General features: G+C 40.5%; 1 protein-coding gene across 1 annotated transcript in view; it reads left to right on the top strand.

Moving 5' to 3' along the window:
* The window catches only part of stac (SH3 and cysteine rich domain), a 38,155-nt gene extending 35,761 nt beyond the window's left edge, over positions 1-2,394 (top strand). The window contains 1 exon segment of the mRNA XM_069915687.1: positions 1,652-2,394. Within this exon segment, the coding sequence (XP_069771788.1) occupies positions 1,652-1,750 (99 nt within the window). The 3' untranslated portion in view covers positions 1,751-2,394.
* Positions 2,395-24,589: the final 22,195 nt, after the last annotated feature.

Below are 24,589 nucleotides of genomic sequence, written 5' to 3'. Positions count from 1 at the left end.
AATTTTAAACTTTTGAGTAGGTCATAGTGATAAGATTTTGTTACAATTTATTTTATACAGAAAGTGTAGAATAAAATCTTGGGTACAAGATGAAATGGTAGTTATGCAAAACTGAGATGCCTTGGAATTTCTACTCACGGTAGCTGGTGAATCTCCAGAATTCTGTATTCCAAAGACTTGTGGAAGTTTCATCACTGAAGATTCTTGATGGGGAGGTAGATAAATATTTAAAAGACTGGGGAATTGAAGTCGGTAGGGATCTGAAACAGAAGAGGAGATGAGACGTAGGGCAGATCATCCATGGTCATTTTGAATGGCATATCAGTCTTCGCTAGCCAGCTGGCCTAATGCTGCTCCTATTCTGTTTGTTCTTGTTTTCTTGTGGGTTTCTGCATTCAGTTAGGAGCACAGCTGGACCTTATCTTTCAGAAGGTACCTGGTCAAGTGGAAGAAGCATCAGTGGGGAATTATTTTGGAAATGCTGAACACTTTACAGTCATTATGGAAAAATATAGGGATGAAACAGTTTAAAAAATGTTTCATTTTGGGAGAAGGCCATTTCATCAATTTAAGAGAGCTGCTGGCAAGGGTAGATTGGGAGCATCTACTTGTAGTTAAATCTACGTCTGCACAGTGGAAAGAATTCAACATGATTTTTGTGAGGGTTAAATTCAGGGGTAACACATAGGGAACCCTGGATGCTGAGGAATATTGAGGGATATTGATATCAATCCTCAGTATGCTTGATCGACAGAAATGTTCCATTTGAGGGAACAAAAAAATTCCAAATAAAAATCATAGATGTTGCTAGAATTGCTGACCTTTACCAGCATTTTCTGTTTTTATTTAAAAGTAAATTCTACCATTTTTCTACAGGTGAGCAATGAGTGCTGACAAGTGGAGATGAGTCAATATCTTTAGTCAAAATACACAGCAGTTTCAACTTCAAAGGAGAGTCATCTTTAATTTATAGACTCAATAGTCAGATGGAGAGGTTGAACAGTTCCATTACAGCAAAACCTGGGGAGGCTGTATAGCAGTTGAACACTCATCACGAGGCCACTGCACGTCAGGGCAGTTAAAACCGACTTGCAGGTTTTCGAGTCTAGATTTTAACATTTTCACAGGTTGGATTTGAAATGTAGAGGGGATTGATTTGCATTTGTGTTAATTGGGTATTCATTTATTTATTCTCAAAGATTATGTGAATTAACTACAAGATTGACTGTACATCAGCTATATGTTCCATACCCTTCAGGTATGAGGTTTGAGGCTCCTGGGAGTCTGTGCCAACTCCCTCTCAAAGACCAAGCATTTCCTTTTGCACCAGTTAAGATCTAGCATTTTCTGTTTTTGGTTCAGATTTCATTATGTACAGTTTTATTGGATTTTCCTTTTGCACCAATGCACTGATTACAATATAAGTTAAATCCACAGCAATTAAGTTCTTGAAAATTTGAAAGACAATGCATGGACTTCAGGAGATCAGGGGAAACAGGATTGGGAAACCTTGTCATGGTTCATCATAAGAAAGCCTTGAAGCTAATGAGTAATTGTGTTTTGGTCCTGTTCTTCGGGAGACTGACAGCTAAATTTAATGTTGCCACATGAATCTCACATGGACCTTTTGAATTTTCATCTTTATTCACAGATCTGTGTGGACAAAGGCGAAGAGAATAATGGATTCATTAAGGTGCACAGTGGGAAGAAGATGGGTTTTGTCCCCCTTGATATCCTGGTTAAAATATGATTATCACACCAAGTGAAGGTGATGTTGCATAGTGTGGCACTGGCAATTCTTGTCTCACATTATTGACAAAGATGAACTTTCTTGTAGACCATTACAGAATCAGACTGTCAAATGAGTGCTTTGAAACAAGGAGTTCAAAAATGCTTCTTCAAACCAGGTATGGTGAGAGCCTGAGGTTTCATCTTCCAGACCAAGGGACAATCCTGTACTTATCCGAAGTTGTTTATATGGGGTTTGATAATTCCAATCCCTCTAAAATGTAACAATAACAAAAGACAATTTATGACTCTTTATACATTACTAGGCATTGGAATAGAGAGTAGTAATTCCAGTATAATGATGATTTTTTTTAACAAACTCGTTTTCACATAGTGTGTGCTAGACTTTTCTTTTCAAATGCTTCCCATTCCTGCCTAACATGTGTCAGATGCATCAACATGAATTCATTATATTGTTGAATAGCCCTGATATAATTTGCCTCCCTGGTAGTTGAATATTTCTTAACATCTGTTTGGAATGCAGCTACATAGAACATGCTCTGAATTCTCATATCTCGCACCAGAATCATTGTCTTTTATATCACCAAAATCAAATCATCCTTTAATTTTTTTATTAATTCAAAAATGATATCATGTTTTAAAGGTGTGTACAAGACAATTAGCAACTTCATGTTAATGACAGTAACAAGATCTCAGTTGTATTCCTCAATGAAAGGAACATTATGTTTTCAAAAAATCACACAATCCTTGATATGACCTTTTATGCTAACTTCAGAATCAGTAAACCAATGGTAGAGATCAAGACCCAGGCCACCTAACCTCCCTTTTGACTTAAACAATTCTAACAAAGGAACTGACGATTGTTAGACTTAAAAAAAAGCAATCTCACTCTGATCAATTCTGCCACAGTGTTATTGGAAAAAAATACTCATCTTTGTGCTTCCAAGCTCAGGGAGACAGTGTTATAAATAGATATTTGGTGCATCCAGTTTTTACAGTGATGTCTTTTGTAACTTGGCACATGTAAATCCACCTTGAAAGTTAGACCTATAGATTCTACCTTAATAGCTTTACAGCCAGTAAATTTACACTGCAATTTTCGACTTATATTTTCTGAAATGGAGGGTAGGAATTAAATGGAAAAGGCAAATAATAAAAGATTGATGATGAGAAATGTGTTGAATGTTGGCATAATTAAAATGACTGCATTTTTATTTGAAGGGTATAAAATGACCAAGCACCAATCAAATCAGTAATTTTTAACCTATATTTGAACAATTTATTCGACCCTTATGATATCAGACTTGCTAGGAGAAATGCCAGTTTTCTAGAATTTCTCATTAATGAGATGTAAAAAGAACTGTGCAACAGAATCTAATATTATTCATTGATTAAAGTTCCTTGATAATTTTATTATAATTCTTTTGTGAGATTGTTATGTGTAGTCAACATGAAAACTTCAAATTTTCTTTATTTTTCACAGTTGAAACAGGGAATTCTCATAAAACTCTCTTTAAAATGTAAATAAACTTTTTTTTAATGTTTTGGAATCCAAAATCAAATTGACCCTGACTAGAATATGAGTAAACCTGACATTTTCCTGACATAAGCCACACAACAAAAGGATCGGTATTTGCATTATGCACACTTCCACCCATACTTACACAAATCAGAGCTCAAAGCCCCATACAATCTCAAACCTGGACCATGTTGCTTACTTCTTGCATGTATCAAAATTTCGTGGGTCCCTCTGTCGGCATTAGGATATTTGACTGGACAAATTGCTGCTGAGATAATCAGTGGCACCACTCCCTTACTGTAAGCACTGTGGAGGTATTGTAGGCTACTCATGGAGGAGTAGGAACCTCAGGGCAGGAGGCAGATATATATACCCATTTGTAAAAAAATCCAACTCCCAGGGATGTTGAGAGTCATGACATTCTACCCAAACCTCTTTGATGACCAAGATTCCCATGGGCTCCTGCTTTAAAAATCAGTCACCCATGGAGACATGATAAGTTGCAGCAAGTCTTTCAGCTACACTCTCATGCCTGGACTTTTCCCTTCATGTAGATCAAGGTCACAGTGACTCTCATCATCCCAGCCATGGATTATTCCAGGCAGATGTAGTAGATGAATTTTCTGCTCACCGCAGTATCAGAGAAATCACAAGGCCCTCCATTCAAAAAGGAATGACTTCTTTTGACTTTACAGAAAATAAATTGATCTCTGAAACTAAATTGTTTAATATTTATTTTTTAGAATAGTGGGAGCAGTGGCAAGATTGGCATTAAGTACCCTTTCCTAATTCTTGCTAAGAAGTGGCGTTGGAACACGCTCTCGGCAGCACAGTGGCAGAGCTGGTAACTGCTGTTTCACAGTTCCAGAAACCTGAGTTCAATACTGTGTTAAATTTCTGCCTTTTCCCTGTGACCTTGTCATTTCCTTATTAAACATTGGTGCGTTGTTGGTAAAATCTGGATGTGGTAGTTGAAAGGAATGTGGAAAGAATAAAATGGACATCATGCGGGATGAATGTAAGTGGGTGTTTGAAGTTCAGCACACACTTGGTGAGCCAAAGAGGCTGTTCATTTGCTGTCTGACTCAAGGACTAAGAATTCTTCACATGGAGCCACTGATGGGCAGGAATTTACAGGATCAGAAACAATGAATATGGTTAATAACATGGAGGAAATGTTTCAGGGCATAATGTTCCCATGTACTGTAGGTCTCCTTCTTAGTGTTTGAGGTCAGGGGTTTGATAGATTCTAAGACAGTGGTTTTCAAACTGCCCCTCTAAACTCACATTCCACCTTAAGTAATCTTTATGCCATGTGCTCTGTGATTGGTAAGGGATTGCTTAAGGTGGTATGTGAGTGGGAAAGGAAGGTTGAGAACCACTGCTCTAGACCCAATTGTTACTGAAATATTCTGTTTGAGAAAAATTGTCTTTGGCTTTTTTCCTTTGGAGTTATGAAACTGTGCACATAACAAGTCAATTAGGAACGATTAGAACAGTGGTTCAAACTTTTTCTTTCCACCCACATACCACCTTAAGCAATCCCTTACTAATCACAGAGCACGTATGGCATAGGAAATACTTGAGGTGCAATGTGAGTTTAGGGGGACAGTTTGAAAACCACTATTCCAAAAGAATATCCCTGACAGTAATTTTGTAGATAGCACTCAATGGTGGAGGGAATGAATGTTTAAGGTGGCAGATGGGTTACCAATCAAGCAGGCTGCTTCTTGTTGATGGTGCCCATACGCTAACTGTTGCTGGAGTTTCTCTCATCTTGGAGAATGAAAAAGAAATCAATCATATTCATGAAGACTAAATGACTAGGATTTTAAATGTTCAAGTTGAAATTAAATTTAAACATACAGCACGATAGCCAGCCCTTCCGCCCCATGAGCTCGTGCCATCCAAATACCCCAATTAACTTACAGCCCTCGTATATTTTGAAGGGTGGGAAGAAACTGGAGCACCCAGAGGAAACCCATGCAGATATGTGCAGAATACACAAACACTTTACAGACAACATCAGATTCGAACCTGAGTCATGGCGCTGTAATAGCGCTGTGCTATCTGCTACGCTGACCATGCTGCCCTACGTGAGGAAGTGAGATACTCTGTGACTGCTCTGCTCTTTAAGATCAACAGTTCTGTAGCGAGTCCATTTGAGTTTCTTTGAGTAATGAGCCCCAGTTTTTACTGGTGTTTGGACCCAGCGATCATGATGCCACTGAACATCAAAGGTCGACAAATTGACCCAAGTTTGTTTGAGATGGTCACTCCTTGGCGCTTTTGAAGCAGGATTATTTTCCACAAATCAGTCCAGGTCTGAATATTAATGCAGTCTTGCTGTGTATGGACATGACTACTTTATTACAGCAGGAATCATAAATGGACCAAAAATTGGGAAGCAGTTGAAGATGATTGAGCCCAGGATGCCACCCTGGGCATCTCCTGCGTGGTGTCCCAGGACCAGGATGTCTGCTTTCCCAAATTAACCTTTCATGAGATATGACAAGGTGGAGCACAATGGAGACACAAGAGGCTGTAGATGCTGGAGTCTGGAGTGAAAGGTGACCTGCTGGAGGGACCCAACAGATTGGACACCATCTGTGGTGGCAAAGGAATGGTTGAGATTGTGGCTCGAGACCTTGCATCAGGAGCATTGATTCAACAGGTGAGTGAGGAGAGTTATCAAAGGAGAATTCGTTGCCCATGTTTGCTTGGTTCCCAAAAGTGCAGATAGCCATGGTCTATTCATGTCTCGATAAAGGACCCCATCATGACACAGACCTTTCATCAAAGGGTTTCAATTCCTTAGAGGTGCACCAGATTGTGAACAGTGAGAAGGATTTATTCATGGTTAATGATATGCTTTTTGCATCAGCCATAAGTCAAGTCAATTCAAGTTTATTTTCATCTGATTGTACAAGTACAGCCCAACAAAACAGCTTTCTCTGGTCCTCAGTGTAAAACACACAGACACACAACCAGACATAACACACATACAGACAAACAATATCGGGCAAATAAAGAAATATTGCTTTGTGAATCTGAGAGCCTTGGATAATTCCTGCGTCTGCACTGCTGTCACCATGCTGAATGATGGACACCCAAGGACAAAGGGAACCTGCACAGCTATTCACATTAGATCACCCAGTCTCTTCAGATGGCAAATGCTGCTGGGGGAAAAACAGCAATAAAGCTGGATCCTAAGGGCCACAAGGTAAAGCCTAATGACCAAGCAAGATGAGCAGAAAAATAATGAAGCCTCCAGCATCAACATCAACAATAAAATTCCCTCATCTGGTGTGGAAGTGGGGGAGCAAATCACTCGGGTGTACCATTCAAAGGTTAAGACAGCATGACGAAGGAGTGAGAATCACTCAGGTGTAGCAAACAGAATTTAAGACAGCAGGCCATTGAGAGATTCCAGTGACACACTAGCTTGGATGAATCTCCAAATTCTGAGGCAGCCAGTCATGCTCAACCAATCCATGTAGCAGGGACTAGACTTCATTCCGACCTAGGAGGATAATGTTTTAACTTTACAGTTTTCACTAATTTTAACCTGGGCAAGACCAAGTGAAGCAAAATAATCCCTCATATTCTACATTACAGATCCCCCAATCATGACTTTAATATTAGAATTAATTCCTGACTGATTTACTTAAGTGGCATGCTACAACATCTATGAACATTCAACTTTACAGTACAGTGCAGGCCTTTTGGCCCAAGGTATTGGGCTGACGTATATAAACCTAGGAAGAGACAGAAGATGGCACCCAAAAGAGAAAAAGTAAGAATAACAGAAAAAGTAAGAATAACAGGAAAATCACTGGAGAAGAAAGAAAAAGGCCTTACCTGCACATCGGAGCAGAGAGCCTTCGTGGAGAGGAGTGGCCGATCTCCGGTGTTGGGAGTCCCCAGAGGAGCGGTGCCCTCCCGACCAGCAGACTTCAAAAATGGCTCTCAGAGCCAAAATGCGAAGAGTTGCGCATACGCAGTGTGCAAGTAAAAGAAAAGGTCAATGCCGATGGGAGGCGGACTCAGTTGAGGAGCGGCCAGCTGCGGAGCAGCCAGCTGAGAGATGCCCTGTATCGGGGCATTCGGCTGGGGGAAGTAAAGAAGAAAAGAAGAACGGTGAGAAAGAGAACAAACGGCGGGAGGAGGATGAGTGGCAATGGGGCGATCAGCAGGGGAACGATCTGCGGCAGGAGACCCAGCAGCGGGTCAGCCTGCAGCAAGGGACTCAGCAGCGGGTCAACCTGGAGCGAGAGGCCCAACAATGGGCTGACCTGCAGCAGGAGGACAAAAACAGGAGACACACCAGCTGGAGGCCCAGCAAGGATACAGAAGCATCTCATCAGAGAAGGATGAAGATACATTGGTACATAGAAGAGAAGAAGATGACACAGACATAGATACAGACACAGAAGAAGAGGAGGAAGAAGACCAAGAATTTCAAAGGAAATAAGAAGGTAAAATAGAAGGACAAAGTTTAGATAAAGCCTTTTTTGAAGAACAAATGAGGTCATTAAAAGAATGGCTATCATTAGAATTTAGTTCAATCAAAAGAAAAATGAAATGAGCTGAAGACAGAATGCAAAACTTAGAGTTGGTCATGACTGAAATAGGTAAAAGAGTAGAAAATGTGGAGGAACGAGAAGCTGCTGTAGAAATGGAGATAAATGATTTAAGAGGGAAGTTGGAAGAGAGTGAAAAAACAATTAAAGAGGCACAAGGTTTATTGTCACAAAAAATTGACGTATTGGAAAACTACAGTAGGCGAAACAACATAAAAATAGTGGGCCTGAAAGAAGGCAAAGAAGGGTCAAATATGAAGGAATTTATAAAAGGATGGATCCTGAAGGTGCTGGGAATAACAGACTCACATGAAGAAATAGAAATCGGAATGGTGCATATAGCGCTAGTACCGAAACCGCTACCACATCAAAAACCGAGATCCAGAGTGGTAAAATTTCTAAGATATATGACAAGAGAAAAGAGAAAAAGAGAATTCTCATTCAGATGGAAGGGGAAATAGTTAGATCTAAAACTAATATATTATGCTTAAACAGGGGTGACTACCATAGGATGAGGGAGGAATTGTGCAGAGTGGACTGGGAGCACAGGCTAATTCATGAAACAGTTTAGGAACAGTGGAAGATTTTCAAAGAAATATTTTGTAATGCTCAACAAAAATATATTCCGGTTAGGAAAAAGGGCAGCAAGGGAGGGAAATATCAACCGTGGTTAACAAAGGAAATGAAGGAGAGTATAAAATTGAAGGCGCAGGTGTACAAAGCTGCAAAGAGCAGTGGGAAACTGGAAGATTGGGATAACTTTAAGAGACATCAAGGGGTTACAAAGCGGGTAATAAGAAATGGGAAAAAGGATTATGAAAGTAAATTGGCACAAAATATAAAAACAGAAAGCAAAAAATTTTATAAATATATAAAACGGAAGATGGTGACCAGAATTAACATAGGACTCTTGGAGGATGAGAAAGAAATACTGGTAGCAAAAAATGAGGAAATAGCCGAGGCATTGAACAAATATTTTGTGTCAGTCTTCACGGTGGAAGACATGTCCAGCCTGCCCAAGTGCTGAGTTAAGGATGCAAATGTTGGGGAGGGCCTTGATAAAATAGTTGTTACAAAGGAAGTAGTGATGGAGAAACTAATGGGACTAAAGCCAGACAAATCACCTGGTCCTGATGATATGCATCCAAGGGTTCTGAAGGAAATGGCAGAAGTTATAGTTGATGCATTGGTGGTCATATACCAAAATTCCTTGGATTCTAGGCAGGTCCTGGCAGACTGGAAGACAGCAAATGTCACACCTCTTTTTAAGAAGGGATGTAGGCAGAAGACTGGAAATTATCGGCCAATTAGCTTGATGTCTGTAGTTGGAAAAATGCTTGAAGCCGTCATTAAAGATGAAATAGTGAAACTTTTGGAACGTAAAGGTTCAATCAGGCAGACGTAGCATGGTTTTAGAAAGGGAAGATCTTGTTTCACAAACTTGTTAGGATTCTTTGAGGATATAATGGGTGCAGTGGATAGAGGGGAACAGGTTGATGTTGTATATTTGGATTTCCAGAAAGCGTTTGGTAAGGTGCCACACAAGAGACTTATCAGTAAGTTACAGGAAAGTGGAGTCCGGGGAAGTATATTGGCCTGGATTGAAAATTGGTTGTCTGACAGATGGCAGAGAGTTGGGATAAATGGGAGTTTTTCAGGTTGGCAGAGAGTGGTAAGTGGGGTGCCGCAGGGGTCGGTGTTAGGCACACAACTGTTCATCATTTACATTGATGACTTGGAGGAGGGGACAAAATGTGGTGTAGCCAAGTTTGCGGATGACACCAAATTGAGTGGAAGAGCAAATTGTAATGAGAATGTGGAGAGTCTGCAGAGGGATATAGTTAAGCTGGATGAGTGGGCAAAGGTCTGGCTGATGGAGTACAATGTTAGTAAGTGTGAGGTTATCCACTTTGGCAAGAAAAATAAAAGAGCTGAATATTATTTAAAGGGTGAAAAACTACAGCATGCTGTTGTGCAGAGGGACTTGGGAGTGCTTGTGCATGAATCGCAAAAAGTTAGGTTGCAGGTGCAGCAGGTTATTAAGAAGGCAAATGGAATGTTGGCATTCATCGCAAGAGGAATTGAATTCAGGAGTAGGGAGGTAATGTTGCAACTGTATAAGGTACTGGTGAGACCGCACCTGGAGTACTATCTCCAGTTCTGGTCTCCATATTTGAGGAAGGATATACTTGCTTTGGAGATGGTCCAGAGGAGGTTTACTAGATTGATCCCTGGGATGAAGGGGTTGACTTATGATGAAAGATTAATTCGTCTAGGATTGTATTCGCTCGAGTTCAGAAGAATGAGAGGAGATCTTATAGAAACATATAGGATTATGAAGGGTCTTTCTTTGGCTTGGCTTCACGGACAAAGATTTATGGAGGGGGTAAAAAGTCCACGTCAGCTGCAGGCTCGTTTGTGGCTGACAAGTCCGATGCGGGACAGGCAGACACGATTGCAGCGGTTGCAAGGGAAAATTGGTTGGTTGGGGTTGGGTGTTGGGTTTTTCCTCCTTTGCCTTTTGTCAGTGAGGTGGGCTCTGCGGTCTTCTTCAAAGGAGGTTGCTGCCCGCCAAACTGTGAGGCGCCAAGATGCACGGTTTGAGGCGTTATCAGCCCACTGGCGGTGGATAGGATAAACGCAGGAAGATTTTTTGAGCTGGCCGGGGAAACTAAAATGAGAGGACACAGCCTCAAGATTCGGGGGAGTAGATTTAGGACAGAGATGAGGAAAAATAGTTTTTCCCAGAGAGTAGTGAATGTTTGGAATTCTCTAATCAGGGAAGTGGTTGAGGCTGTTTCATTAAACATATTTAAAATCCGGTTAGATAAATTTTTACATGATAGGGGAATTAGGGGATATGGGGAGAAGGCAGGTAGGTGGAGTTAGGTCATAAATTAGATCAGCCATGATCGTATTAAATGGTGGAGCAGGCTCGATGGGCCATTTTTGGCCTACTCCTGTTCCTACTTCCTATGTTCCTATGTTCCTATACTGGGGCAGGCAAGAAAGAAGGTTAGAGAAGACAATAAGCCATTGGAATATAAGGGACAAAAATATTTTTTTACCCGACATAAGCTTCGAACTTTTAAAGAAGAGGAAGGAATTCAACACGGCAAAAACAATCTTATGGAAGAAAGGGTATAACTTTATATCAAGACATCCAGTGGTACTCATAGTATTCATTCCTGGGGAACAGAATAGACTGTTCTTGGACCCAAAGAAAGCCCAAGAATTTGCTGAACATTTGCAGGACACGAGAAGAGAGGAGGAGGAGTGACAAGAAGGATGTCTGGCAAGAAAATATACAAAAATATGTAATAAATATAGTTAATGTATATATAAAGATTTAAAGATGGATAAGAGAAGGGGAAGAAGGAAAAAAGAGAGAGAGCTTTGTTATAAGTATAGGAAAATAGTGTTCTCTGGGGGGGCTGGGGGCGGAGAATAAAGGTCACTGTGAAATCAGTTGACGCTTGCGAGTAAGTTCGCAAACCAAATGGAAAGGGGAGTTGTGGTTGCTGTCAAGGGACAGGAGGCAATCTAAGGAGGGGAGGTTCATTTGGGGTTAAAGGGTTATTGCTTGTGGGGATTGTCGAGGTATTTCATGTCTTAAATGCGTTGTCATATATTAAGATTAAGAAGGAAAACTTAAAAAACAGTAATGGAAAAAAGGGATGCAGGTGGTGAAGAGGCAGAAAAGAAGTGAAAATAAAGATATAAGATGGCCACGTTGGACAAATGACTATAAACATTAATGGAATATATAACCAAGTTTAACTGTATCCCATTGGGAAAAAAAAATCACATTATAATTTAAATGACAAAGTTATAATGATTGGGGAAACCTGGGAACCATAAATGGAACATGGCAGAAAGAGCAGGCCGAGGACCACCACCACCTAAAATGATAAGATAAACACGATCAGATTTAATGTGAATAAGTAGATGATACGTCTTTTTTGTTTGTATTCCTTTTGTATAAAGATATTGTTTATTGTATTTTATATGTCCAATATTTACTGTTTTTGGAGGGGGAAGGGAGGGATGGGGGGAAAAAAAGAGAAAATGTCACTGTGAATATTTAAAGAGACGCATCTGTAAATATATTGGTTGATATGGTTCATAGTACGATAAATAAAGAATTACAAACAAACAAAAATCCAGGAAATATACAGTATCCCAGCCAATCCAGCCTCTTCTTATAAATCAAGTCCTCCAGTCTGGCTAACATCCTTATGAATATTATTTGTACCCTTTTCAACTAATGGGCATACTTCCTATTGGAGAATGACCAAAACTGCTCAGAATATTCCAAATGTGGCCTGACTAATGTTTCGTATAACTATATAATGATGTTCCAATTCCTGTAGTTAGTGTCCTGACTAATGAAGACAAGCATGTCTCATGCCTTCTTCACTACCCTATCTACCTTTATGAACCACAACACTCCAAGGTTCTACCATTTACTGTGTATGTCTTGCTTTGGTTGATTTGCCAAAATGCAACACATTTTAGAAATGCAACTCCCTTCTCTTTTGTCTTTGGGCATAATGGTGGAGGACTTCCACACACTCCATCAAAAAGTCAGAGCAAAAAGAGTGGACAAAGGAGGAGTGTAGGATTGATTATAATGAGTATGCTGAATAATTGTGTCCAACACCGCAAGGGATCAGCAAGCTATGTTAGAGGGATATACATCACAAGGAGATTCGAAAGGCACTCACAGTCTTTTTTATGGTTTAGTGCACCTTAACATAAGTGTTAAGATAATAAAATCTCTTCATAATTTCTGTTATTCCAGGATTTCAGGTTCAGATTTATTGTCAGAGTACATACATGACATTTCATACAACCCTGAGATTCTTTCTCCTGCAGGCGAGGCAAAATTAGCACTTTTTGGCAGTGCAAAAAAACTGACTCATTGTACACACGTAAACAAATAAAGAAATGTAAACAAATAACTTTGCAATACATTGTCTTCATTAGGACACTAACTACAGGAGTTGGAACGTCATTATAAAGAAAAAAATCTGCGAAAGTAAGAGTCCTTAAATAAGTCCCTGATTGAGTTTGTTCTTGAGGAGTCTGATGGAGGGGTAGCAGCTGTTCCTGAACCTGGTGGTGCAAGTCTTGTGGCACCTATAACTCTTTCCTGATGGTGGCAGTGAGAACAGGGCATGTGCTGGGTGGTGTAGATCCTTGATAATTGCTGCTGCTCTCTGATAGCAGCGTTCCTCGCAGATGTTCTTGATGGTGGAGAGGGTTTATCCTGTGATGTCCTGGGCTGTGTCCACTACCTTTTGGAGGGCTTTTCACCCAGGGGATTTGGTATCCCACAATGCAGCTCATCAGCACACTTTCTACCACATATCTGAAGAAATTTGCCAGGGTTTCTGATGTCATGCCAAACTTCCGCAAACTCCTGAAGAAGTAGAGACACTGATGTGCTTTCTTCACAATGCCATTTAGTGTGTTTGGTCCAGGAAAGATCCTCTGAGATAGTGACCCCCCCCCCCCCCACCCCACAAGAACTGAAATTTGCTCATCCTCTCCTCATCTGATTCCCCCACTGGATGGTACACCTATGGTTTTCCCTTCCTGAAGTCAACAATCAACTCCTTGGTTTTGGTGACACTGAGTGAGAGGTTCAATCCTTTAGGAGATGACTCAGGTATTTTCCAACCAATCTTTTGTGGACTGTGAGAGCATATTCAATTTTTACTGAAATTCGAGAAATAGTCATATTCCTCTCACAATTGCTGCATATCCTTACTATTCTATTAAATTCTTATAACTATGTGGTAGGATAAATTGAATGAAAATTGACAATTGACCAAGAACAGTTCTGAAGTAATGTAAGACCTCATCAAACCAAACATAAAATATGAAAACAAAGGAAGAAAAAGTTATTCTTATCACCCAAAAGCAAACAACAAATGGAATAAAATAGCCAAAGAATTATACAGCACAGATACAGGCCTTTCAGCCCAACTCATTCATGCTACCTACCAAAGCCAGTCCCATTGTCTGCATTTGGCCCATACCCCTCTTCTTTGGCTTGGCTTCACAGACGAAGATTTATGGAGGGGGTAAATGTCCACGTCAGCTGCAGGCTCGTTTGTGGCTGATAAGTCTGATGCGGGACAGGCAGACACGGTTGCAGCGGTTGCAGGGGAAAATTGGTTGGTTGGGGTTGGGTGTTGGGTTTTTCCTCCTTTGCCTTTTGTCAGTGAGGAGGGCTCTGCGGTCTTCTTCAAAGGAGGTTGCTGCCTGCCGAACTGTGAGGCGCCAAGATGCACGGTTTGAGGCGATATCAGCCCACTGGCGGTGGTCAATGTGGCAGGCACCAAGAGATTTCTTTAGGCAGTCCTTGTACCTTTTCTTTGGTGCACCTCTGTCACGGTGGCCAGTGGAGAGCTCGCCATATAACATTTGTATACATACACTTATTCATTGTAACCTTCTCCACCTGCAGACTCGTTTCACACAAGAATTATGAGCAACTTATTGAATAACAGAAGCAGGTACATCTGACTCATTGTTTTTCTCACAGATTTTAACCTGGATATCTTTAACTATGTCGGTAGTCATCAGAACCCTGCATATCCCTTGAATGAGTGTGAGGGGCTTACTTCTGTTGATGAGATTAATGGCAGCACTAAATATCAATTTAGTTCTTAGAGATAGTAAGCTGATGTCCACTTGCCTGGATTGGGCCAGCTCTTCTAAATTATGTGGTTTGAAAAATAATTCAATATACCCTTAAGATGCTATGTTTGCTTTTGTATGTAATGGTATTTTGTTGCACTGAATGTAGGTGGAAATTTTTCTTTCTGTGCATTGTCATTGACAGATGGGAAGATATCATTTTGTTTTAACTTGGATTTTTTTCTTGACAGATTAATTTCATATTTTAATTTTTCAACCTCCACTGCTGTAAGTTTTAAAATGGCATTTTCCACTTAAAATGGTGGTCATCTCTACTTAATTAGAACTTTGGGAATTCTGCTGGACAATCATGACATAAAAACATAAAGAAACACAAAAATTGCAGATGCTGAAATCTTGACTGAAGAAAGAGGAGCTGGAGGGATTCAGCAGGTAGGCTGAATCCATGGAAGAAATGGCAACCAACATTCCAGTTTGGGGAACTTTATCGAGACTAGAAAGGAAAAGGAGGATATCAAGCATAAGCAGAAGCTGGGGGAGGGGCCAAGAATGGGATACTAGACAAAAGAAGGTAAGAGACTTGGAGAGACAGGTGGAGGGGGGGGGGGGGGGCTGAGCCAATATGAACCCTCACCTGGCACCACATGTTTTCAATGAGAGGTTTGCTTCAGCTCATTTCCACGCTGATTGGGAATTGTGCTTTTCTTGTTCGCCATCTTTGGTATCCAGCAGTAATCCTCCAGCATGGACAAACTCTGCAGGAGTGTCTAAGGCAGAGGAGAGAACCAAGTGGAGCAATGGATTAATATGATTGGTCTGAGAGCCACATGCCCATCTTCTAAGTTGTGAGAATAAATGAGAGAAGTTTAACATCTGCAGAGAAGTCTAATGGAAATAGAATATTGAATGTTCATTAGATCACAGTTTGGGCAAACCATTAACAGTGCTGCCCTTCTTTTCTTGTGATAGTCCAGATGGTGACTACAGGTGTTATTACCTAATGATATTAGTGCTACATTTTATACTGGAAGGTAGTTTTTTACAAAGGAAGAAGGTTCAGAGCACAATTACAGAGTATAGAGTTACACAAGAAAATAAAGATTAATTATTACAAAGCAAAAGAGTTCTGGGGTTCATTCATGAGCGGTTGCAGGGAAGAAACTGTCTTTCAGCTTGTTAGTGTATGATTTTGTACTTTTAAGCCTTCTCCCAGATGGAGAAGGGAGAGGAGAGTATGTCTGGGGTGTGATAGGTCCTTCAGTATTTTGGTTGCCTTTCCAAGGTAGCAGGAGATGTAAATAGAGTCCAGGGAGGGGAGGGAAGTTTTCATGATGTTCTGAGCAACATTCATCACCTTCTGTAGTTTGAGCAGTGAAGCACCCTTACCATGCTGTGATGCATGCAGCAAGTCTCCTTTTGATAAGTGCACCTGGAGAAGATGTTGAAGGACATAGGGGAACATGCCAACATTTCTTAGTCATCTATGAAATTCAAGGTTTTAGTGCACCTTCATGACCATAGCACCAACATTGATTGTCCAGGTCAGATCATTGGAAACATTTACTTCCAGGAACTTGAAGCAATCTACTCTCTTCAGTTCATTGCCATTGATGAGTGTGGACTCTACCCCCTCTCCCGAAGCAAATGATCTTTTCATTTGCATTGAGAGTGATGTTATCTCGGCAAGATGCCAACACATTTATTTAGTTTGCTAGGGATTGGGTATTGCAGGCAGAGCTGTAAATGAAGAACATTAGTCTAATTTAGGTGTCATAAAGTCATACAGCATGGAAACAGACCCTTCGCCCAACTTGCCCGCACAGACCAAAATGTCACCCACACCAGCTCCGTCTGTCTGTAGTTGGCCCATATACCTCCATACCTTTGCTATCTATGTGTCCCTGGTGTCCAGGTGTTCCAGGGCTAAATGGAGAGTTCAGCAGATAGAATCTATGGTGGATCTGTTCAGGTGTTAGGCAAAGTAAAGTGGTTCAAGGCTGGATGGTGAGATGGAGTTAATGTGAATAATGACCAGCCTCTCATGCCCTTCATGACAGTGGATGATAAAGCCACCGTTCAGTTGTCATTTAGGCTGTTATTGTGTTTTTCTTCAATATTGGTGTGATTGGTGGCCTCATTGAAACAAGTAGGAACTACAGCCTGTTGCAGGGAGAGATTAAAGATATATTTTAATATGCTCTCCAATTGATCTCCAATCACTGGCTCTCAGGACATGTCCTTAGACTCCATTTGGCCCCTTTGGAAGGCTGCCCTGACCAGCAGCAGTGACCATAGGTGCAGGAGCACATGTAGTATTTAATGTTGAATTTTTAAGTGAAAGTAGTGTAGAAAAAAAGTGTAATGCTAACCAGAATATATCAAGAATGGTGAATGCATACAAACAGATGCTTCCATTTAAAGTCACAGCATGGAAAAATGGTACCAATAATTTGAAGGCATTTTATTCATAAGTATGGACAATTAGAAATAGGTTGGTGAATTAATGGCACATATAAATACCACATAGGAATGTAACAGACATTGCAGAAATATGTGTACAAAATGAACATGGTTGTTAATTAAAAATTTCAGAATACTTGCAGATACAGGTAAAATTGCAAAGGTGGCAGTATAGACCTGATAACAAAATGGAACAAAGGGAGTGGAGAGAAAAAATCCTCTTGGGGAAAATGTATAAGTAGAATAATTTGGGGTGGAACTAAGAAACAATAAGGAGAATAAAACAGTTGGGAATTCTATACAGACCTCAATGGGCAGCACAGTTAGCTCAATGCTGTTATGGTGCAAGCATCCCAAATTTTAATCTGGCTGATTCACTCTATCAATGACTCCAAAGCCGTAGAGTGATGAACGATAGGCTTTATTACACTTTAGACTTGTAGCTGGCCTGATTCCATGTGCTCGACTGAGGACAGGGAGAGGGAGGTTGACATTTATTCCAGGGTCACAAGGGGAGGAGTTACCAGGGAGCAAGTCACCAGTGGGGGACGGGCCAGCTACCCATTGACTGTCACATATACACATATTTGTATCACTGCACTGGCGCTGCCTGTAAGGACAAGTTCTCCCCGTAACTTGTGTGGATTTTCTCTGGATGCTCTGATTTCCTCCCACTCTTCCAAATGTATGGGGTCTAATTGGGAGGCATGGGTTTCGATGGCCAGAATTATAAGAACACAAGAAATAGGACGAGGAGCAGGAGTTGGCCATCTGGCCTATCCAGCCAGCTCTGAATATAGGCTCGTCTTCATCTACCTGTTTCCCCCACCCATATCCATTAATTCCCTTCCTATCTAAAAATCTATCTAACCTTGTCTTAAATATATTTCCTGAGGTAGCCTCCATTACTTCAATGGGCAGCAAATTCCACAGATTCACTACCTTTTGGGAAAAGCAGTTCCTCCTCAACTCTGTTCAAAATCTACTACCCTGAATCTTGAGGCTAGGTCCCACAGTTCTGGTCTCTTCTACCAATGGACACAACCTTCCTACCTCTATCTTATCTATGCCTTTCATAATTTTAGATATTTCTATAAGATCCCCTCTCATTCTTCTAAATTCCAGTGAATACAATCCCGGACAACTCAATCTCTCTTCATAGGCTAACCCCTTCATCTCTGGAATCAACCTAGTTCGGTTTTGTGATGAATCCCAGTAAATGCATCTTTGGTGTTGCTGATCTTATGTTCTTGGGACATAGAGTTATGCAACATGATATTTTGCCTGATGAATCAGAAGTACGAGAAATTTGAGAACTTCCTACATCCGCTACATTTGTCCAATTACAACGATTTTTTAAGCATGATGAATTTTTATCGCTGATTCCTGCCGAATGCTGCAGCATCTCTATTGCCCCCTGACTGAACTACTGAAAAGATCTGGTAAGTCTGTGTCCAAAAGGACATTAACTCTGGGAGATGATGCTGTGCGGGTTTTCAACTATTTAAAGACTGTGCTTGGGAATGTTGTGATGGCTGTACATCAGAAGCCAACGCCTTGCTCCCTCTTACCACAGTTACGTTTGTCTGTCTGTGGGAGAGGTATTAAAACAATGAGTTCATGGGCAATGGAAACCTCTAACATTTTTTTCAGCCAAGCAGTCACCAGCTCAGGCAAAGTTCAGTTTGTTTGGTCAAGAAATCTTGGCCATCTATCTCACACTGAAACATTTCTGCTTTTTATTGGAATGTTGCCCTTTCACCATTTATACAAACCTCCAGCTCTTACGTATACCATGAGTACAAGCTCACATCTCTATTCGCCAAGAGAAATTTGACACCTGGACTTGTCTTACAATTTTCATCGGACATACAGCACATCTGAGGAAAAGCGAATGGCGAGGTTGATGCCCTGTCCAGGCATGACATTGATGCCTTACATACAACTATTCCTTGGCTCATGCACAGCGCACCGATTCCAATCTCATCTGGTATCACTGGATCAACTCTGGTCTCCATCTTCATCCTGGATGAATCAGGTGAAAAGTTAGTCTGCGATTTTTCCACAGGAAGCCCGAGACTTTTTGTGCTGTCAGCGATGGGGAGGGAGAATTTTGAGTCTCTTCACAATCTATCACATCCTGGTAGAAGAGCATCATTCAAACTAGTTATGGAATGCTTTACCTGGCCTCATGTTAAATGGGATGTTGGATTATGGGCAAGGACCTGCTTGCTGTGTCAATGCTCTAAAGACTCCAGATACATGAAATCCAAGCTGGGGAATTTTATTGTTCTGGATTCCTGCTTCCAGCACATGCACCGAGATTTGGTAGGCCCACTTCCACCATCTTGGGCATAAACTTATCTGCTCACGAGTGAAGACAGATTATCAGGTTGCAGGAGGCCATTCCCATCACTGACATCTATGCAGAGACAGTTGCTTGGGCTTTTGTGGATTACTGGATTCTATCATTTGGTGTTCTGGTCACTATTATAATGGATTGAGGGTCTCAGTTCGAGTTGGCGTTATTCCGAGCTCTCATTAATTTTCTGGGCACTGCCTGTACTCACACTAAGGCTTATCATCTGTAGGCCAACATCCTCGTTGAGCATTTCCATCGACAATTGAAGGCAGCATTAACAGCAAGTGATGATGCATCTACGTGGAGCGAACATTTGCCCATGGTTCTCCTTGGAGTGCGTTCTGTTTTTAAAGCAGATCTTGGATGTTCAATGGCAGAGCTAGTATATGGCACTACGTTAACCTTGCCAGGTGAGTTTGTGAATCTGAGTTTAACCTATTCCTAAGTGGCAGGCGTCACCTGCAGTGTATGTGCCAAATGATATTCAATGCTGTACTCATGTTCCTCAGGTATGATGCTATTCACAAACCACTTCAGCCCATTTATGATGGTCCTTTTCGTGCTTATGACGCCAGCCTAAGACCTTTGTGATTGACAGATATGGAAAAACACACGGTTTCCATCAACAGGATGAAGCCAGTGTATATCGATGATCCGTGTTCTGCGTCAGTGCCAGTCAGAGGACTAGTCGCAACCTTGCCAGTTGGACTGTGCATCGCTTGTCCTGCATTATAATATGAGGTCAGGCCGAACTGTCAGCCCTCCAAACCATTACGTAGTGGGACAGTTCCTATCAGTTGCCTCCTTGCATGGCTCGGAGGCTGATTGGGGTGGAGCGGGGTTGCTGTTTTGGTTGTGTACTTCCCTTTGTTGGGAGAACGAGAGTGAGACAGTCAGGATCACCCATGTGGCAGTGAACCAATGAGAAGGTCAGAGGGGTTTGACTGGGTGGTCTTGGGGAGTTGAAGAATGCAGTGTTGTGTCCAGTGAATAACAAAAAGAAAGTTGACTTCATGGTGTGCTTTCTTTTTAAAATATTTTTTATTGTTTAACATAATAATCCATATACAAGTTATTAATATAGTTAAGCAAATATAATATATACATAGCATACAATCATCCCTAATTGTTAAATGTGATTGTTTGCTAAAATGATTATATGTATAAATCAGTTAAATAATATTATAACAAATCTCATTATTACCTCAATATAATATTTTTTTTAGAAGAGATATCATCTTGGATAATCATAATTAAACTCCATAAATCCATTTATCTGAAAAAAAAGATATAATCCAATAATGAGAATTAGATTGAGGATATGGGCTCAATTTAGGAAATTTTTTGGCTATAATAATTTTTCTCTGGCTAGTTCTATTATAGACAACCATCTATTCCCACCTTCAGTATTAGATGAAAGCTTTAAAGAATGGTACAGATTTGGTATTAAAAATGTTAAAGATTTATTTATTCAAAATAACTTTGGTTCATTTGAACAATTATCATTTAAATGTAAGATCTCTAATAGAGATTATTTTAGATATTAGCAAGTTAGGAATTTTGTTCATTTGGAATTGAACACTTTTCCTAAATTACAGACTCAAATACTCTTGAAGTACATTTTGATCTACAATTTGTTCACAGCAGATTGATATCACGTATTTATATTGATTTATTGGATTAAAGACTAGCCCCAATGCCTAAGACTAAAAATGATTGGGAGCGCGATCTTAATATAACTTTTTCAGATGAGGATCGATATTCCACTCTTAATTTGATCAATGAATCTTCATTTTGTGCAAGGCACTGTTTATTACAACTTAAGGCGATACACAAAATATATATGTCTAAACTCAAACTATCCTATTTCTATGTGGATGTTGATCCATTTTGTGAAAAGTGTAAAATTTTTGAAGCCTCACTGATTTATGTTTTGGGAATCTCCTAAATCTGGAGGATCTTGCCAGAATATTTTTCATTCTTTATCAACCTTTTTTAAGATTAAATTAGACCCACGCCCTTTAACTTGGTTTTTCACATGAACCAGATAAACCTTTATTGGCACCTCAAAAGAAAGTTTTAGCTTTGAGCACATTGATAGCCAGATGAGCCGTTTTAATGAAATGGAAAGATGAACTCTCACTGACTCATTGATAGTGACTACAATAATATGGTGTAATGACATATTTAAGTTTAGATAAAATTAGGTATTGTAGCGGGCTGAGTAGTTGGACAGCGTGGTATTGCGAACCATCACCGGTGCAGTTTTTCGGCAGGTGCGTAGAGCCATAGGACAGACAGCTGGGTACTCACCCATTTAATGGGCCACATGCATGCAGTGCTGCGTGCTGAGTAATGGCACATTGGTTTGCTGAGTCTCCTGCCAGAAGGCGTGGGACTCTCACTGTCCTTAATTTAACCCTGCCGGTCCCGTGGATTGGCGGCAAACTCATAATGATGTCCCACCCCGTCAATTAGAGCCTGGGATGTGAGGTATATAAAAGAACCCTGTAAAGTCTAAATAAAACAGTCTTGAGTTGACTATTCTGGTGCATATGTATTGCTTTAGTAGCTCTACTGAAGTAGCCACTACAGCATAATATTAAAGATAAAAAGTTACATTTTGAAAAGGTTTGGGGCCCATTTATAGATTATGATCACAATTGGCAGTTTTAGATGATTTGGGTGCTCTAGTGTTGATCCATCTGTCTTCTGGAGGTCATGACTTGATCAATCTTTGTATTTCTCTTCTAATTATGATTAGAGGGAGAGGTTAGATTAGTATTAGTTTTAGGTTTTATTTATAGACTTCATGGTGTGATGAAAGAAACAAGTGAGTGTATTCACTATTTGTTTGTAAGCTGTGGTAAATCAGTGCTGTTACAACCTATCCATATTTCTCTGCAGACTCTCTGGATGCTCTGTGCAATTTGCTGTTCCATTCAATTTAGAATCATCATCAAACTTAAATACAGAACACTCTGTCCTCTCTTACAGATCGTTTGTGTAGATCGTGAAAAGTTGCAGACCCGGCACCAACCCCTGCGGCACCCTGCTCACCACCAATTGCAACCAGACAAACACCCCTGTACCCCTGATACTCTGCTTTCTATTGGTTAACCAATCCTCTATCCCTACTAATACATCACCCCTAACTCTTTATCTTCTGTAAAATCTTTTATGAGACACCTTATCAAACGGCTTCTGGAAATCCAGGTAAACAACGTCCTCCTGCTCCTCTATCTATCGCACTCATTATGTCCTCAAATATCTCCAGTAAGTTAGTCAAACAGGACCTACTTTTGCTGAATCCGTGCTGTGTCTGCCTGATGGATCCGTTTTGTCCAGATGCCTTGCTATTTCTTCTTTAATGATAGCTTCAAGCATTTTCCCACTACAAATGATGAACTAATTGGCCTATAGTTCCCTACCTTTTACCTACATCTTTTTTTGAATAGTGGTGTTATATTCGCTGTCTTCTAATCCTCTGGGTCCTGCCCAGAGTCCAGAGAATTTTGGTAAATTATCATCAAAGCCTCAACAATAACTTCGGCCATTTCTTTCAGTGACCTGAGATGCATTCCATTACGACCAGGGGATTTATCTATCTTTAGACCCTCAAATTTTCTGAGTACTACCTTCTTAAGTATCCAGGTCCTCACCTCCCATCACATCGATATATCTGTCCTTGACATGGTAGACGTGTCCTCTACTGTAAAGACTGACACAAAATAGTCCTTCAAAGCTGCAGCCATTTCCTCATTACCCAATATCAATCCCCCCTTCTCTGAAGATTTCTTATCTTTTGCTCACTCTGCTTATTCCTTGAAGAATATTTCTGTCTCCTACGGATGCTGAAAGATCAGCTGAGTTCCTCCAGCATTTCAGTGTGTTTTTATGACAATCACAGCATCTTCGGGCATGCGTTTCATTCGTCTTCCAAGGGACCAACCTTCACTTTAGGCACCCTTTTGCGCTTTATATAATGATAAAAACTTTTACTGTCTGTTTTTATATTTTGTCTTCATCCTTTCCCATAGTCTACCTTCCCTCTCCTTATTGCTCGCTTCGTGTTTCTTTTTAAAGTTTTCCATATCTTCTAGTTTCCCACAACATTGAACACGAGCTTTTAGTTTGATGCCTTTCTTAATTTCCTTAGTTATCCAGGGCTGGCTATCCTGCCCTTATTGTCCTTGCTTTTAACTGGAGTATACTTTTGTTAAGCATATTGAAAAATATCTTTGAAAGTCTTTCACTGTTCCTCAACCATCCCTCCAATAGCCTGCGTTCCTAGTCTGCCCTGGCCATATCCTCTGTCATCCCCTTGTAGTTTCCCTTGTATTGGCATAACACACTAGATTTAGTCCGAACTATTGTCCTCCATTTGTATGAGAAACTCAGTCATACTGTGATCATACTTTCCAAGAAGATCATTAACTACAAGATCACTAGTTTTACCAGTCGCATTGCCTTGGACCAAATCCAAGACAGCACATTTCCTTGTATGTTCAATAACATGCTGTAAAAGAAAGCAATCATGTCTGCATTCTATGAAGTCCTCCTCGACCAACCTCATTCACCCAATCTATATGCATGTTAAAGTCCCCCACGATAACTGCTGTTCTTCCTTATGTGCCTTCGATATTTCTTGGTTTATTGTCTTTGCCACTGTAATGTTATTATTCGGTGGCCTATAGACAACTCTCACCAGTAATATTTTTCCCTTTATTATTTCTAATCTCTACCCAAATGGATTAATCATTTTGCTCCTTAGAAGTTGTATCATCTTTCACTGTTGCCCTGATCTCATCCTTAACTAAAAGAACTACCCTACCCCCCTTACCTTCCTGCCTGTTCTTCCTTATTACCTGATATCCTTGGATATTTAATTCCCAATCATCTCCACCCTGGAACCACGTTTCTGTAATGACCACTAAATCATACCCCCTTGTACTGATTTATGCCACAAGTTCACTGACCTCCAAACATTTTTACTTAATGTCCTGACCAATGAAGATAAATATGCCATATTTCTTCTTGATCTACCTTTACTTGTATGTTGCCCCTTTCAGGGTGCTATGGACACCTTGACTGGATCCCTCTGTACATCCATGCTCCTAAGGGTCCTGTCACCTACTGTATGCTTTCGTCTTGCATTACCTATCTGGGATAGAATGGGATGACCCCTTAATGGAAAATAACGCAAGAGGCTGCTCCACCAAATTTTTATAGGATACTTATTAC

This window comes from Narcine bancroftii, chromosome 2, assembly GCF_036971445.1.
Source record: "Narcine bancroftii isolate sNarBan1 chromosome 2, sNarBan1.hap1, whole genome shotgun sequence".
Lineage (NCBI taxonomy): Eukaryota > Metazoa > Chordata > Chondrichthyes > Torpediniformes > Narcinidae > Narcine > Narcine bancroftii.
Note: the sequence above shows the minus strand (reverse complement) of the source record. Positions and strands in the feature narration are given on the sequence as shown.